Below are 17,239 nucleotides of genomic sequence, written 5' to 3'. Positions count from 1 at the left end.
ATGCTGCAATTTTTTCCTTGTTTCTGGTTGAAGCTGACTCAGTGACTCATACTGCTTACATCAGCACCTATTGGTTATTTGACTTGTATGGACAAATTCACGCAAGTTGCTGAAGGACTGCTGATATCATCAGATGCATAGACTATACAGTAATACCTCGACTTACACTACCCCAACTTATGCGAACCCAGAGTTACGCGATTTTCAAATCTCGACGATTCGTCTTTTGTTTGAGCGCCATGCAACTCTTGATTACTCACTCCCCCCAAACTATTGTTCAGTTTACATGTTCGGATGTGTCGCACGGAATCGACACATAGCTACAATTTATTTCTGTGTTTGTTATATCTACGGAGACTTGAGAGAGACTACTATGTCATCCAAATGAAGTAGAACTGATTCTTCTGCATCAAACAAGAAAAGAAAAACTTTATCTTTGGAATGTAAAGTTAACATTATTAAAGACTTTAATACAAAAATGAATATTTGTGAATTGGCAAAACTTGATCCTTTAGACCCAGTTCAATCAGATGATCGAATGATGGTTGGAAACTTGACAGAAGGCCTCAGTTTAATTGAAAACAAGTTACAGATTTTAGAAAATATAGACTCCAACGAAGAGCGCATTTCTTCTACAAAATGAGAAATAAAAATTATTAGCATGCTACGAGGAAATTTTTGCAAAAGAAAAAAATCTTTGAGCTATCAGACAAATTTGTTAGATTTTAGGAAGCCTTCTATATCAAAATAACTTTGGTTTACGATTTTAATAATGGATAATACATATATATAACAAATTATAAGATTTTATTAAACTTTTTTCTAAATTGTTTTCTTTAGTCTTCAGCCCCAATTAAAAATATTTTATATGTATTTATATGAGAAGTTATACTCCGACTTACGCGGTTATCGCTCGGTCCCACCTATCGTGTAAGTTCGAGGTATTACTGTATAATCCAGAAACTGCTCAAGCAAATCACATAATACATTTTTGTTCATTTCAGCAAAGTTATTAAATAATAAATATGGCAGCAGCAGCAACTAGATCTAAAACTGAAGTGTACTTCCTTGGTTCAACAGTAACTGAATTAATTGCAACAAGTTGCCATCTTTACATCAAGCTCTTGGCTTGTTTTTACATCACCATCTTCAACTGAAACAAACTATCAGACAGTTTTCAGCTGTTACAGTCGAAAATCTGGCAATATTTTATGAAATGGCAAAGATCCCAATGATGGAGCTAAGAAACTGCATAACTAAACTAGAACAAACATTTAAAGAATGGTGTTTGCTAAAGAAAAACAAGGGGCAATAATCTGTAACACAGCAAACAAATGAGGCTGAATCTGTTGGTAAACTAGATAAACTTTTTGACATTTCTCATCTTAGAGCAGTCGAAATGATAAAAATTCCAGAGGATCACGAGTTCTTGTTAGCTCAGCATGGGAAAGGACATAAAGGGTCAATGATAGATGTGAATGCAAAATTAGCTGTGAAAGAGAAACGGTCAGAACAAAGACAGGAACAGATGCTTAACAGAAAACATAGAATGGAAGACTTGAAGAGAAGTGGTGAAGAGATAGCAGAACTAATATCCTCAAGCAGCAGCACAGATGCTGAAGATGATGCAAGCTGTAAAGGAGACAGAGTAACTAGTGAGGGAGCAGTTGGAGGCAGATTATCCAGACAGCAAGAGACATTCTCTGCCTCTACCAAAATAAACTGATAAAGTTACGTTGAATGTAGTACTGAAAATTTAAAATTTTGTGAATTGTGATGTTTAAAAATTTTTTCATTGAATTTTGGTTTGTAATCCATCAAGTTTTTGAATATTGTAGAGTCTACATGACTAATTTGTCTGTATAGGTCCAAAAATTGTGAAACAAGTCTGGTTTACCAAAATAGGTTTTGTATGTTTTCATTTGTCATAAATTGCTCTTTTTATAAACTTTGTGGTCATTGAGCTACCTTTAAATATTAATATATCAAGTTCAAATTTCTTCTGTAATAATTTGAGACCAGTTGGAATAATTCTGGAGGGTAGACCACAAAAAAGTAAGTGATTTATTTTTCCCCTATTTTAAGCACCACCCTATTCTCTATATGTATAAAATGCTTTGCTTAAAATCAGTAGAACACTTTTTTCCATTATGGAGGAAAAAAAATAGAAATGGCAGCATAGAGACTATGAATCATTGCAAAATTTTTGGGTAAGTGAAGTGAGGAGTTTGGTCTGAGGGAAAGCAAAGCGAGCAGGATAGGAGGGTTGGGCAAGAACAGGGCAATTCAAATGAGGGCCACCCATTTCATGTGAGGTTGAGTGAGTGGAGATTGGCCTCTTGCAGGGAACTGAATTGTCACTAAATTTTTGTTACAAATAGTTTATATTGGGAACAAATGAGTGAACCTATGGGGTAAGCAAATGAAGGAAATCACATAACTAAGGAATTGGAACATTTTTCTTGGGAGTTCAAAAAATCATAATGTTTGGAAAAAGATCCTTTTTTTTTTTTTTTTTTTTTTTTTAAATCATTCAAAGATAATTTGAGTGTGGAGCATGGATGTCTACAGAGGAGGGCAAATGGGATACTTGTTTCTCCCTGAGGTTAAGTAAAAGACTTCACAAATTACAATCATAAGAGTGACATATTAGGCTTTTTCACAGCAAGATTTTGGGAGATAATGGTGGCATCCTTGTTTGAATGAAAATAAGGCTGGAGCTGTCACTATCTGAAGACTGTCATTACTTTAACTGATCTGTCAGTGAAGTATAGATTTTTTTTTTACTGTCAATATTCGAAATTTGCCAACTTTTTTTTAGACATGTTCAAAATATAGTTGAAAGTATATATGTCACATTTTACTCTAGGCTATAAATTTTTTTTGGAATGTTTTCTTCATGCTTATCAAGATAAGTTAATAGACATGCTCAAAATAGTACAGATAGTTAAAGATAAAATAAAGTTAAAAATATCAGGCTATATTAAAAATTTTAGAAAATTCTAAAAAACATATGTTGTATAATTTGATGGTTGTAATTATTTCAAAAAATTTCAGTTATTTTTATTAAATTTAAAATAAAAACACTAATTATAATTACTTTGGATAATTTTAATAAAAATTAGTTTTTAAAGTTTGCAAACTAAAATGATTTTGAAGCTAATAAAAGAATTTAAACATTTTTAAAAATTACAATAAAAATTAGTGTTTTTTGTTTTAATCTGTATTAAAATGTAATAAATTATATTAAAAAATTATATTATTTAGTATCTTACAATGTAGATAATATTGTTATTGAGGGAAGATGCCATCATAGCGTGAAGAAGAATGAGACTTCACACTTTATAGTTTTAAGAACATAAGTAATTCCAAAAAAAATTTTATTAATTTTTTTATAAGTTTTCTTTTTTGTAGTCACTGCTACAGGTGCATCCACGAAGGCAGTAAACAGCTTTTCTGTTGTATTACTTTTTAATGTGATTAAAATGTGTTATATTAATAATTGTAATAATAAAATTACTATATTAGTAAACAAGTCATTAATATTATATTTGTTTATTTCATTGTAGACAACTTTTAATATAAATAAATATCCAACTCCTGATTCTAGGAAATGTTCATGTGTTGCAGGCTTTGGTTTTTGTCTTGGAAGATTATTATTTTTTTAGATCATTATTAACTGCTTCTGAATTATTATTTTTATCTTTTGCTGCAATCTCATTTTGTTTTCTGAGCTTTGAAATTTCAGCTGTAATTCATTGTCACCAATTTTTATTTCCAGATGATCCTTAAGGTTCTGCAGCCTGTATATAACTTTCAGATGATACTTTGGTTAGGTATGATCAACACTGACTGCAGGGATAGACATAACCTCATTGTTCCGTTATAAAAATATTACTATTAATGTTAATAATTTTTTACAAATCACAAATTAAAATATCCTATACATGTAGTACCTGAAAGACTTGTAACACCTCTCATACCTGTTTCTTTCGGCAATTTCTACTGAAAACTTTTTTCAAATTTATTCTCCTAGTTAATGTATGTTGGAAATCTTTGGGTTTAAAATGTAAGGAGCAAACATATGTAAATTGCTGAATCTAGAGTGTCTGATATAAAATTTTTATACAACTATTATTAATAACAACTGCTTGTTAGTACTTTTTGAAACAGTACTAATTTTTGAAATATCTAATAGATGTACAGTACATACATGAAATTTCTTTCTTTGATCTCAACAAATATAATGATTCTATTGTTCTAATAATTGTTTATCTTTAGGTAAATGATGAAATGTTATTTTCCCACCTTCATCTGCTTTATTTTATTTTATTATTTTTATTTTTTGGTTGAACTATTACTAGAACAATGAGGCACACATCATTGTTGCTCATTACTATCTGATTTCTTCACCCACACAAACTAGCAGCTCAAGCCTTGTTTTCATTTACAGCTGGGGGCTGCCATTATCAGAAGTCTTACAGCCATGATAAAGGCAAATATATCTTTACACCCTCACAGTGGCGTAGCTACGGTTTTCCGGGCCCGGTGTGGAACCGATTTGTGGGCCCCCGAAAGAATTTCCCATTATGGAAAAAGGACAAGGATGTGCTTTTTCCATAATGGTAATCAGGAACGTCCAAACAAAAACAAGTAATTTTTTTCTATAAATTTCGGCTTTTGAATTTATTTATTCCGTTAAAAATATTGTGTTTAGAAGTTCAATTTCTTTCGTTTGATGAATGATGCGTTAGGTATTTCTTTGTTTTGTTTACGTAAACAGACTAAAATATTTTTGTGTAGTGGTTTATATAGTGTATAACTAGATTACAGTTGAGTTGCTTATTTTCCTGTGTAATAGAAGTCCCAGCTCGAGTACCAAATGCAAAATTTTGCTTTGTTCTGATTGCCGTGAAAAATTTTTTGGGTCTTTTTTTTTCTTGTGATTTTGGGGCCCCCATGGGCCTATCGCTTTCCAGGGGTCTGGTGTGGACTGCACCTACCACACCCCCTAGCTACGCCACTGCACCCTCAACCATTGGATGCTTTGATGCAATACTGTCTTCTGTAATCTAATTATGAAAAGAACCCAAAAATCTTGGATAATTACATCAATATATTTTTATTTAATTATTTATCTTTAAGCTTTGGCCCATTAGAAAATTTCTGCAGACACCCATGGTGTGGAGATACATTTTGAACAGAGTTAAACTTATTTAAGTTACAGAATCCTCATTAGAATTGTACAGTTTTCATCTGTCTATATATTATTGAAATTCTTGTTATGAATAGTCTATATTAGGAATAAGTGGGCAGGCGAGTAAAGTGAATGGGGCACCTGTGATAGCTGGAGCAAAGTATTTCTATAAACACAGTAGACTCAACATTAACTAACCGATTGCTTATTGTAATCATGAATAATGTTATCAAAATTAACAGGTCCCAAAACATACTATAATACTATATTATATAATTGATTGTAATAATCAAGTCCACTTAACAGAGTATTGGGTAAAAGAACAATTTGGTTAAGAGAGCACACTTCCATGTTCCCAGTATTCTCTTCTTATATTTTATGTAGTTGGAGTCTTATTAACAGAGCATCAGATAGTAGAACAATCTGTTTAAAGAATGCTGTGTTAGTGGCTTTTATAGAGCAGCAGTCCACATTTTAAGGAAGATCTATAAGATTTGTGTTATGGTACATCATCACCCAGGCAACAGAGATCTTTACAATATGGTATCAAGACTGAAGAGGTAATTGAAAGCTGTGAGTAATCATATCCAGAAGAGAATTACAGACTTCTTTAAGTAAATTTGTTTAAGGGTGTTTATTGCATGAATAGTATGATAGTACATCTAGTTGCTTCCACATTTGTAAATTATTGTAATAAAATTTTACAGAAAATAACTTTATTCTTGCAATGTTGTGCTTATTTGTTTTTATATTGTATGACCTTAGAGAGCATTCAGAAATTTTGGACCAAAGCTATTTACACCTTTTCAGCTAGGCTTCCTACTGTTTTTTTTAGAAAGAATTGAAAGTAATGTGACTGGTAAATATAATGTATTTACTGATTTAGTCAATAAAATGATGATAAAATTGATGATATACGAATGGAAACCAATATATAAGTAGGTCTACAGTCAAATTGTGATAATGAATTTTGATATTTTTCAAGTATAGTTACATAGAGCTTTTAAAACTTGAAGCGTGAGAGATTGAAATGCAATCCCCTGGGTGATCTTATTTTATACTATATCAGCATGATGCAGCAATTCTGAAAAAGCTCTTTTAAGGAGATATGACTGTATTAGTTCCTGCAAGTCCCAAAGTGATTACAATAAGCAGCACCTAGTGTAGTCTGTTTTTTAGTTTTTTATTTACACATAAGATGATGATTTAATATCAAAATGTGAGATTTCTTATATCAAGCTGAGCTAATCCATTGATTATGTTAGGATGACATCAACTAATTTTGTATTATTGAGAACCAACAAACTTAATCCATGTAAGTTGGAGTTTTTGCCTTCTTCATGGTGAAAAACACAACTGTTGAAGAGCTGGAGATAAAATTTTCTTTTGATATAAGAGTAAAATTTAGTGTTGAAGATAGGTCCCATTCTGAATGTCCCATCAAATTTGACAATGATACTCTTTCTACTCTTGTCAAAGCAGAATCATATTTCATGTTAGATGAAATTGCAGAATGCCTAAATTACTCTCATGGTATTATTTACCATTAACTGCAACAAACACAGAAGGTACTGTACATATTTAAGTTTGAAAAATAGGTATTGCATGAGCTATCAGCAGCAATGTGTGAGCATATACATTTTGAGCCTTATGTTGAGCAGCTAGTAACAGGAGATCAAAAATGGATCTTGTATAAATGTTTCAAGAAAAAGGCAGTGGACAGATCATGAAAAGCAACCAAAACCAATAACAAAGAAATGGATTACATCCAAAAACATCTCTTGTCTGTTTGAGATAACTCAGTATGGTAATTCAAAATGAATGACATCAATGACCTAATGAAACTATAAGGGACCATTCAGATATTATGTCAGCAATTTATGGAGAGGGGTTTTTATCTAATGATTGCTGCCAATGGGGGAGGAGGGTTATCTTTTGATATAATTAAGATTGCACCTGTTTACTTTATCCCAGTCATCACAAAATTATCTGAAAATAAATCCTGTGTATTTGTGAATGATTTAAACTCCTAGTCTGATGACATAATTAAGGGGAGGAGGTACTTTGATTTCCCATTATCACCAGTCATCAGAAATCAAAAGGGAATATTTATTACTGATTTAATACTTGAATGTCCTGTAACTGCACATATTTATTATAAGTAATCTACTTCAATACAGAATTATATAAAAAGAATTCAACACTGGTCAATAGAAAACAAGTTTCATCCCATCACAATATCATAAAGCTATATTCTGCTTAGATACCATAGCAATAATGAAAACAGGATAATTAGAATCATTTGAATTGAAATGATCTGAATTGAGATAATTGAAATTATGCTAGCAGATGTTATCAAGTATCATTTGAAATATTATCAACTGATAATATTTCAAATGATACATTTAATATGAATTGTTTGAAATTAATATTTCAGACTATAAAATAACAAGTGAACACTAGATCATTTGAAAATTAATTGATACAAATTTAAATAATAATGATCAAAGAAACAGTTTTGGGTCAATTTAAATCTTTAAATTTAAATTCCAGCCAGAGACATATGGTAAACAACTTGAAAATAAAAAACAGTTCTTCAATTGATATGATCTATTAATTTACCATTAATAGATCATATCAATTGAAGAACTGTTTTTTAGATGAAATGAGATGATATTCATTCAAAATTATTTGTATTAAAATAAATACATCAAAAACAAAGATATCAAGCAGTAAAATTTAAGTGTAAGTTGACCAACACTCAACTTTCATTTAAATGTGCAAAGGCCACCATTCCAACATATTTAGCACCACTGATCTTTGCATTTGCCAAAGTACACAAACAGGGTATTCAACTATGTCCTGTGGTTTACAATCTGCCTCTTCTTCAATCAAAATTGAAAGAATCCTCAAACAATTTATAACCTCCAACTTTGACAAACAATTATTGTACAGTAATGAATTCGGAATCCCTACTGAATCAGCTAGCTAACGTCTCCCTGGTCAATAAAAAGTTTATCACTCAGTCTGACTTTAAATCTGTCTTTCCACCAATATTGAACCATGTTTTTGCAAACTATAGGACTTTCTCTTCAAACACATCTATGATTCACATAAACTTCATTGTAATATAGTTGAATGGTTGGACCTGGATTCTTTTGATTTGAAGGGATATCAATGATGATCTTATAATTTGGTGGCAGAAACCTGACTTAAGGCATTTTTTAACTTGCATCATCAAAAATCCTTACTCCCTCCACTTCCAAGTTGGACAGCAATGTCACCATTCTGCTCACTTCTTGAACATACAATTAACTCTTCACAAAGACTTTATTTCTACTAAAGTATTCAGAAAACCCTTCTATTGGCAACTTTTCATCTCATCAGAATATTGGGATCTATACCATTACAAAACTGCTGCCTTCAGGGCAAGAGCATTTACACCCTCCTCCAACATCCAGGACCAACTTATGGAGCTGAATTAAATCTCACACATTGCAAAGGAGCATGGATACTCTGCAAATTTCATTAGAAGTCTGATCAATAAATATCAATTCCCTTCTACATGTAGGAAGATTGATAAAATATACAGGGTCAACAGATACAACCAATATCTAACAAAGGTTTACAAGGAAATTAGTGAAGACCAATAATATCAACATTGTAGACAAAAGAAACCCTTCTATATATTCCTTATTAAATAATGCCAAGGACCTCACTGACAAGAATTTCTTCCTGGGATATACTCCACTCCACAGATTTATCAAAAATAGGAATACATGGCATGTTCTCTAAATCTACAAATCAAAGAGCACAAGAATTCCATCGAAAAGGGCCTACCAACTACTGCTGCTGCTGTATTTGCAGCTGAAAACTTTGTCCATGTTTATCGCAATGAGACCTGAATTTTATATCATTTTACAGACTGGGAAAAGCTAGAAATCTATAAAGCTTCTATAAAGAACATTGCTGTAAGGCCGCGACTCCACTAGCCGTAAAAGGGCCGTAAAACCCCTCGCCGTAAAAGCTTTTAATCACGTGACCATGATATTTTACGCCTGAGCAGGTCGTAAAACCAACGTAAAAGCGAGTTGAGCAGTGTTCAACTTTCGAAGTGAATACGACCGTAAACCGGTACCATCCACCAATCAGAAGTCAGTGAAATCTAGGTCATCGTGACACGGTATGAAAATGGCGAAAAACGAGCTTTTGTGTACGTTCTCTCGTGGCTACTCTAGAAGATCTGGAAAGATTTATCGAAAACATCCAAAGTATTCATGTATCTACAAGAGGTATCCTGATTATAATAATGGATGCCTAAAACACGTGATATGGACAGCCAAAGGAAAATCCTTCGATTTAGAGGAGTATATAATAAAAAAGCTAAGCTTATAAGTGCTGTATATTATCTTAATAATATAATAATAAAAGTCAATATATGAAAGTAAAGATATTACTTTTACTACATTTGTAATTATAGTACAGAAAAAACTCGTAGAATATAATCATTGTCTTTATATCGATATATCACGTATACATCGTAATAGTACTGTCGCCGTAAAAAGCTTCGCTAGCCGGACCTCCACCGCAATCCGAGCGCAAACGCAAATAGGTCACGTGATTAAAAGCTTTTACGGCTATTTTACGGCTAGTGGAGTCGCGGCCTAAATTAGTTATTTGAGTATTGTCTTTATGCAATTCATATTAAATTATATCAATTGACATCGTTTGAAATATTGTCAACTGATAAAATTTTGTTTCTCATAGTATTCACAGTACACAGGTATGTAATAATACAGTAAAATTAATCAATCGTTTCAGAATTTTTTGGATAATTTAATTGACTATGATTTTAGATTTGAATAACTTAAATATTTTTAATAGCAGGAAGTGAGTATGGTGTTATTAATAGTTTTTTTTATATTTCTAGCACTTTCAATGAACCTATGTTTGTTGAAAGTGCTAGAAATATAAAAAATATATATCATCGTCAGGCAAACAAAAATTTAAAACTTTCCTCACAACAACCTCAGAACCATGCAACACTCCCACACTTGACCTGCCCAACATATGGGTTGCCTTATATAAACAGTTAAACAGCAATTTACATAGACTGTCACACCGTTAATGTGGATCTGCATCCACACATGCGCCACATCACATCATAACATTGAATGTAATTGAAGTTTGTAGCTTGCTCATAATGGTTTTTAATTCTAAAATTTTTAATTTAAATAATGTATTCCATTCACATTAGAACATTTGTGTTCGATTTTAAATTTTCGTTTGCCTGACAATGACAAACATAGGTTTGTTGAAAGCGCTAGCAATATAAAAAACTATTAATAATGTTTTGTAAGGGGAAACTCCTTCCTGCTATTTAACATTTGGTGTATTATATTAAATATTTTTAAATATTAAAATTTCAGCTAAATTTAAAAATTAACATCTATAATTGTTTGAAAGATATGATTCTAGGTGGCAATTTTCACAAATGAATATTTATTTAAAAAATTCTTTTTTTCCCCCTAAATTCGATAAGAAGAGAAAAAATCCAAAAACAACAATAAATTTTTATATTTTTAAAAATAATAATAATAATAATAGTTTATGTAAGATATAGACAAAATGTAAAAATGTTTTTACAGAAACAACTGTGTTTAAGGAAAATAATTTAAGCTTCTATATTTATTTTTCGATATGAATTGATTTAATATAATGTTGTTAAAAATAAGTGTTTTTTAATGTTTTTTCGTAATAACCTTATTTAGGAATATATTAATATAAATTTAATTTAGTTGAAATTAATATTTTTAAATATAGATTATAACTAGAATTATTTTTATAAGCATCAATATTTTCTTGCCAGTGGTAGATTGGCAGATGCTTAATCTTTCATTATATTTATTGGTTATTATTATTATTAATTGATTTGTTGAAGCATACTAATGAAATTAAAATTTAATATTCAGCATTTGTTGAAGTTGGAGGTTATGATGGATTGAGAGAGAAATATATGGAAGCTATTCCTTCAAAATTGATTCCTAATGCCACTTGTGGAATTCCTAAATCTAATTCATGGCAAATGTTACGTCCATATAATGATCCAGAAATGCCATGGCTAGGATTTTTACTAGGTCAGACTCCGGCATCAATTTGGTATTGGTGTGCTGATCAGGTAAGTACTTCATAATGAATAGATGTATTAAACTAATACTGTAATAAAATTTAATATATTAATAATCACAATTATTTCACTCTGTAGTGCACTAATAATTATCACAATTAATGCTGGTATTTGATATTAGACAAAATCTAATACTGGTACAATACTAATAATCATAAAATGTTTATTAACCATAAATGTCTCCTACTAACCAGAATTAAAGGGCATTCATAATAGATATTTTAATTATGGGTATTTATATAATGCTGTAGATGATGGTTCAACGAATGTTAGCAGCCAAGTCTTTGTCACATGCACAAGGTGGCACATTATTTGCTGGATACTTGAAGATATTTCCTTTATTTATCATTGTCATGCCTGGTATGATTAGCAGAGTTCTTTACACAGGTAAGAAGACATCACATACATTAGCCAAGGCATTTTGGAAAAATATTGTGATTTCTGATACATAAATAAGAGGGAAGATTAAAAACAAATCACTTTGCCCAATTTTAAATTTTTGTGTCTAACTTATGCTCATAAAAATGTCATTTTTTATTATAATAAATGTTAATTATATAAAACAAAATTTTATAAAACTGAAAATGTTACCTTGGTCTCATTCTGGAAGTTAAATTTATAAAATTAAGTTTAAAGAATCATTTAAAAATTCAAACTAATAATTTATTATTTGTAGTATTAAGTTTTAGAAAAACTTGTTAATATGTTGACATCATATTGAAAATTTTAAGTTTGTTCTTTCATAAAACTTAAACTATTGTAACTAACTTAAACTGTACAGTATGATAATATATTTAAGAACATAGATTTATTTTTGTTTATTTACTAAACAATGTCTATTGATTTCTTTAATTTCATTTGTTAAATTTATGGTAGAAAATATTCTTTTAGTTAAAATTCCTCTTAAGTATTTATTAAAATTAAATAACTTTTCAAAATTAGTTTAAAAATAATTTACATTTTTAAACTAATTAAAAGAAAGTTTATAATTAAGCAATGATCATAAATATGTAATATATAAATGTTTTACTACATTTATGAATTATATGTGAATATCAAATTATTAGAAAAAATATACAAATATTTTATAAGTAATTTAAATCAAAATTTTTTTAAAATTCACTCTTATAATTGGGCTAAGTTATATTCCAATAAATTTTTTGCATTTAATTAAATACAGGATTACTTTTGATATTTTCAAAATATTTTTTATATTTAAAAATAATCTTGATTTTATTAAATATTCAGACATATTTATTAAATGAATAGATACATCAGGAAATGTATATATATTCTTAAATGTAGATTTTAAAGGTAATGCCAGTTATGTGATCGTAAAATATTAATTATTGAAAGATAATAAAGTAATAAATTCTTTAAATGTTATGGCATTAAATAATATCTTGGTTAAACTTTCTTGAAGCTTTGTCATTTATTTTCAGTTTATTTTATTAAATTAAATTAAAATACTTCTCTTTTATCCTAAAAATTATTTTAAACTATTTTGTTCTCATTTCTTCTAAACAAGATTAGTAAACATTTAAAAGTATTGAATAACATTTTTGTTAAAGTGTAGTCAATTCTTCAAAAGCATACTAATCTTTTCAGAAACAAATTTATTAAAAATTTGATAACTCACTTCTATGAGATTAAATGTTTAATATTCCAAAATTCTGTACTCATATCTTTTATATGGGATTTAAACTTTGTACTATTCTTTGTTTTCAGTAATATCTTGTTTTGAGAATTTTTATTATAATTGTGGAATCTATCTGACAAAAAATAAGATGATGATATTTCAATATTAAATCAGAATTTATTGATGTTGAAATAAAACAAATTCAACTTAATGGCTCTTCTAGCCCAGCTTAACTTTTTGTTATAAATTTCAGGTTAATGTTACCTATGGTAGCGAACATGGCGGCTCGTCTCTGAAACAGTGGGGACGCATGTTCTAACCTAACCTAACTCTTCTAATAAATTACCATAATTATTGCCAACCAAATGATTAAAATAAGGGTAATTAGAATAAGTTAGGTTAGGTTAGAACGTGCGTCCCCACTGTTTCAGAGACTAGCCACCATGTTCGCTACCATAGGTAACATTAACCAAATTTCATCATATCAAATCCATTGATTAAAAGTCAATACTTGAAAGACAAAAAACTTTCATTTAAAACATTTCCTCCCTCATTATCAGATGCTAATATAGACATAAACTTAAAATTTTTTAAAAACTAAACTGCTTAAAACACTTAAATTGTGTAATTCAAATATATTTAAAATGTTTTAAAGAAATGTAAAGCATTTTTAAGGAGCTTAAAAGACTTTTAAATATGTTTATTTTGTAAGTTAGTATCTGATTAGGCAAAATATTTGCAAACATTTTGTCTTTAAGAGATGTTGAATTAAAATATTGACATTTTATAATAAACAGATTTTAAAGAGTATAATAAATTTTAAATAATTTACTATATAAATAAATCACTCCAGTCCTAATAAATTCAACAAATTTCATATTCTTCAAAAATCTGATGTTTTACTTATCATCTCATTAATTACACACGTCTGCAAAAAAAAAATTTTTTCCAGCTGCATGGGATATTTTTGCTGAATTATATGTTTTAAAGATTGGAGATTCTAAAAATGACTTCTGTAATATCCCATCACATATAGGTTTTTTGCAAAATAAAAACAAATTTTTGATAAAAACTCTTATTTATTACAATGAACTAAATATATTATATTTTCTTACAACCAATCGAAAAGTTGTTTCTGATATTTCATACACAATTTTAGGTCTTCTCTTTTTTCTTATGAAACCTTTTCTTCTTCTCTTTGATACTTCTCTGAACTTGTTTCCGATTTCCTTCTTTGGTTTCTTGATTGAGCGTCCAACAGTAGTCAGCTAACATATTGACATTCCATTTTCCTTGGTAACATCTCTTGATATCACAGACATCCTGAGAAAATCTTTCACCCTGTTCTTCACTGTAGGCTCCCAAGTTTTTGGGAAAATAGTCAATATGGGAGTGTAAGAAATGAACTTTTAAGCTCATCTTGCATCCTTGAGCTTCATATGCTGCCAGCATGCATTGTACAATGGTTTTGTAGTCAGGGTCCTTCGTATTCCCCAAAAACTTATGCACTACATCCTTGAAAGAGTCCCATACTTCTTTTTCCTTTTCTCCCATTGTTTCCAAAAAGAGGGAATCAGATAAAAGTTTTCTTATGTCAGAGCCAGTGAAAACTCCCTCTCTTAACTTGGCTTCAGATAGTTTCAGGAACTTGGAACACAGATATCTGAAACAATCCCCATCTCTTGACAGTGATTTGACAAACTGCTTTATGACCCCAATTTAATATGAAGAGGTAGTAATAACACTTTTTCTGGAGGAACCAATGTCATATTGATGACATTTTTCTTGCCAGAGGTTAAACTGTCTCATGGTGGCCAATCAGTTTTTGTCCAGTGCAGCTGTCTCGCTCTACTATTTCATAAACAAAGAAAGCAAGGATATTTTGTATAACCTCCCTGCTGACCTAACAACATGGTTAATATTTTGAAATCTCCACAAACCATCCATTGATACTCTTGATAATAAATAATAATCTAATACCTTTATTGTTGCCGAGAAAGTTTAATTTAAAACAAATGTTTTCAACCTATTCCATAGGCCATCATTAGGTTAAATAAACCGGCAAACAGAACAGTTCCGTTCCAGAGGATCGAATACATATAATAAAATTTCAAAAAATTGACACCGGATTAAAAGATGATAAATAATAAATGAATATTGTATAAAATTAAAAACAAGGAATAAAATAAAAATTAAAAGGTGTTATTAAATTAAAATAAACACAATAAAGGTGTTAGATTATTATTTATTATTTAATATTTTGCTGAACACGTTCTATATAATGATACTCTTGATATTTGACTTTCTCAAGAATTGTAGCCAAGTCAGTATAGTTTTCTCCCATATGAACTGAGTGTCCCATAGGAAGAGATGCAAATACATTTCCATAATGCAGCAAGACTGCTTTGAGGCTAGTTTTAGAAAAATCGATGAATATGCGCCATTCTGATGAATCATATTCTATTTCAATGCACTTGATGAGTCCATGAACATCATTATAATAAACTAGATTTCCCTCTTTGGAGAAAAACTGAGTAAATTCTCTCTTTTGATGCCTGTACCATGAAAATGAGGTCAGCAGATAGCAGGTTTTTGTTTTTTAGCCTTGATCCTAGCAATTCGGCTGCATCTTTTGAAAGACCTAAGTCTCTTACTAGGTTGTTGAGCTCACTCTGAGAAAAAAGTTGAGGTCCTTCATCGACAGAAAAATCTGAGCTAGATTCATCCTGGGAAGCTAATGTGTCTGAATCCTTTGACTCACTCAGGATGTTAGGAAATTAGAAGGTGGCTATGGAACTGGTATTTCAGAATCATGGGACACTGGAGAAATAGCTGAGTCAAGGTTAGGGTAAAATACTTTCTTTTTATTTTTTGTATTAAATTGTTTAACATCTACCGAACAGAAGTAGCAGTTGGTTGTGCGATTCTTCTGTTCACACCATATCATAGGAATGCCAAAATGAAATGAGTTTTTCTTACCCTTAAACCACAAATGAAGATCTTCCTCACATCTTCTGCACACCTTATGTGGTGCCCACGCTTTGTCTTGATCTCTAAGTTTCAATTTGAAATATTCAAAATAAACTTTCTTCACAAACTCACTTATGTTTCTTTGTAGACTTTTCACTATGTATTCACCACAAACATAACAGAAGCTGTTAGGAGAAATTACACAACCTCTGCGAGCCATAAAAATACAAGCACAGTAGTGTTCGAATGCTGGATATAAACTGAATGTGGCATTAGATGGCCAGCAAGATACTGAAACATTTAGCTTGTTGAAACATGATCTAATCCAACAGCAGGTTGTTTATATTTATTCCTAGTATCCCAGATAACATGTCAAAACATGCTCAACCTCACCAGTAATATTACTCACTATCAACTTTTAACCTGTTTCTACACGATCATGTGACCTTCTACTAATGCTAAAACTACTTAACCCACCTCCCCCTACCACTACTCTCTTTAACTATTAACATTTTTATTTATTTATTGCCAAGTCCAGCTATAATTGATAGAATTAATGTGAGAAGTCTTTGTTTTAAGGCCATTTTTTAAATAAAAAAAAAGAATACTAAATTTTAAGTTAACTAGGAATTTTATGCTAAATACAAACAAAAACTTGAGTGTAACAAAAAAATTGAGATGGAATTTTTTTGATACTTTTTTTGTTTTTACCAAGTTGAAATCTAAGAAAATGTATAAAAATCCTATACAGTTTTTTACTTGCAGACCTGTGTTATAAGTAAAGGGACAATATTTTCTTTCATCTGTCAGATTTTAAAATTATTCATATATATTTATACGCATGCATACATAATAGTTATTTCTTAGAATGATTATATGTATATTTTCTATAATTTTATTCATGTCTCTGTGAATAAATATTCAAAATGTATTATTAAGTTTTACAAAATTTTACAAGTTAAACAAATGTCATAAGTACATATCTTTTTATTTTTTAGTTTACATTTTGTAAAATTCCTGTATTGTTTTAGGCATTTTCTCAAATTTTTGTATTTCCTGTATGAATTATTCACAAAAATATCTTCAAGAATGTTTAATCTGGATAATCATTATTTAACATTATATTCTATTTGAAAGTGGAGTAAAGTAACAATATAACTAATTATACATGAGTTTTGATCTAGATTTGCACTTGTATTAAAATTTTTTTATATTAAATATGTACAGTAGATTTTTAATTTTATGA

At 30.0% G+C, this 17,239-nt stretch overlaps 1 protein-coding gene across 1 annotated transcript in view; it reads left to right on the top strand.

The window, feature by feature from the left end:
• LOC136972635 (sodium/mannose cotransporter SLC5A10-like) overlaps nt 1-17,239 on the top strand; it is a 77,557-nt gene that overhangs the window by 41,319 nt on the left and 18,999 nt on the right. Inside the window, exons 8-9 of the mRNA XM_067267233.1 lie at nt 11,170-11,375; nt 11,636-11,771. Coding sequence (XP_067123334.1) covers nt 11,170-11,375; nt 11,636-11,771 — 342 coding nt within the window. The remainder of the gene's footprint in view (nt 1-11,169; nt 11,376-11,635; nt 11,772-17,239) is intronic.

The sequence above is a fragment of the Centruroides vittatus genome, unplaced genomic scaffold (genome assembly GCF_030686945.1).
Source record: "Centruroides vittatus isolate TY-2023 unplaced genomic scaffold, ASM3068694v2 contig_299, whole genome shotgun sequence".
NCBI classification, from domain to species: Eukaryota; Metazoa; Arthropoda; class Arachnida; order Scorpiones; family Buthidae; genus Centruroides; species Centruroides vittatus.
The sequence above is the reverse complement of the archived record's forward strand: the minus strand, read 5'-3'. Positions and strand labels throughout refer to the sequence as shown.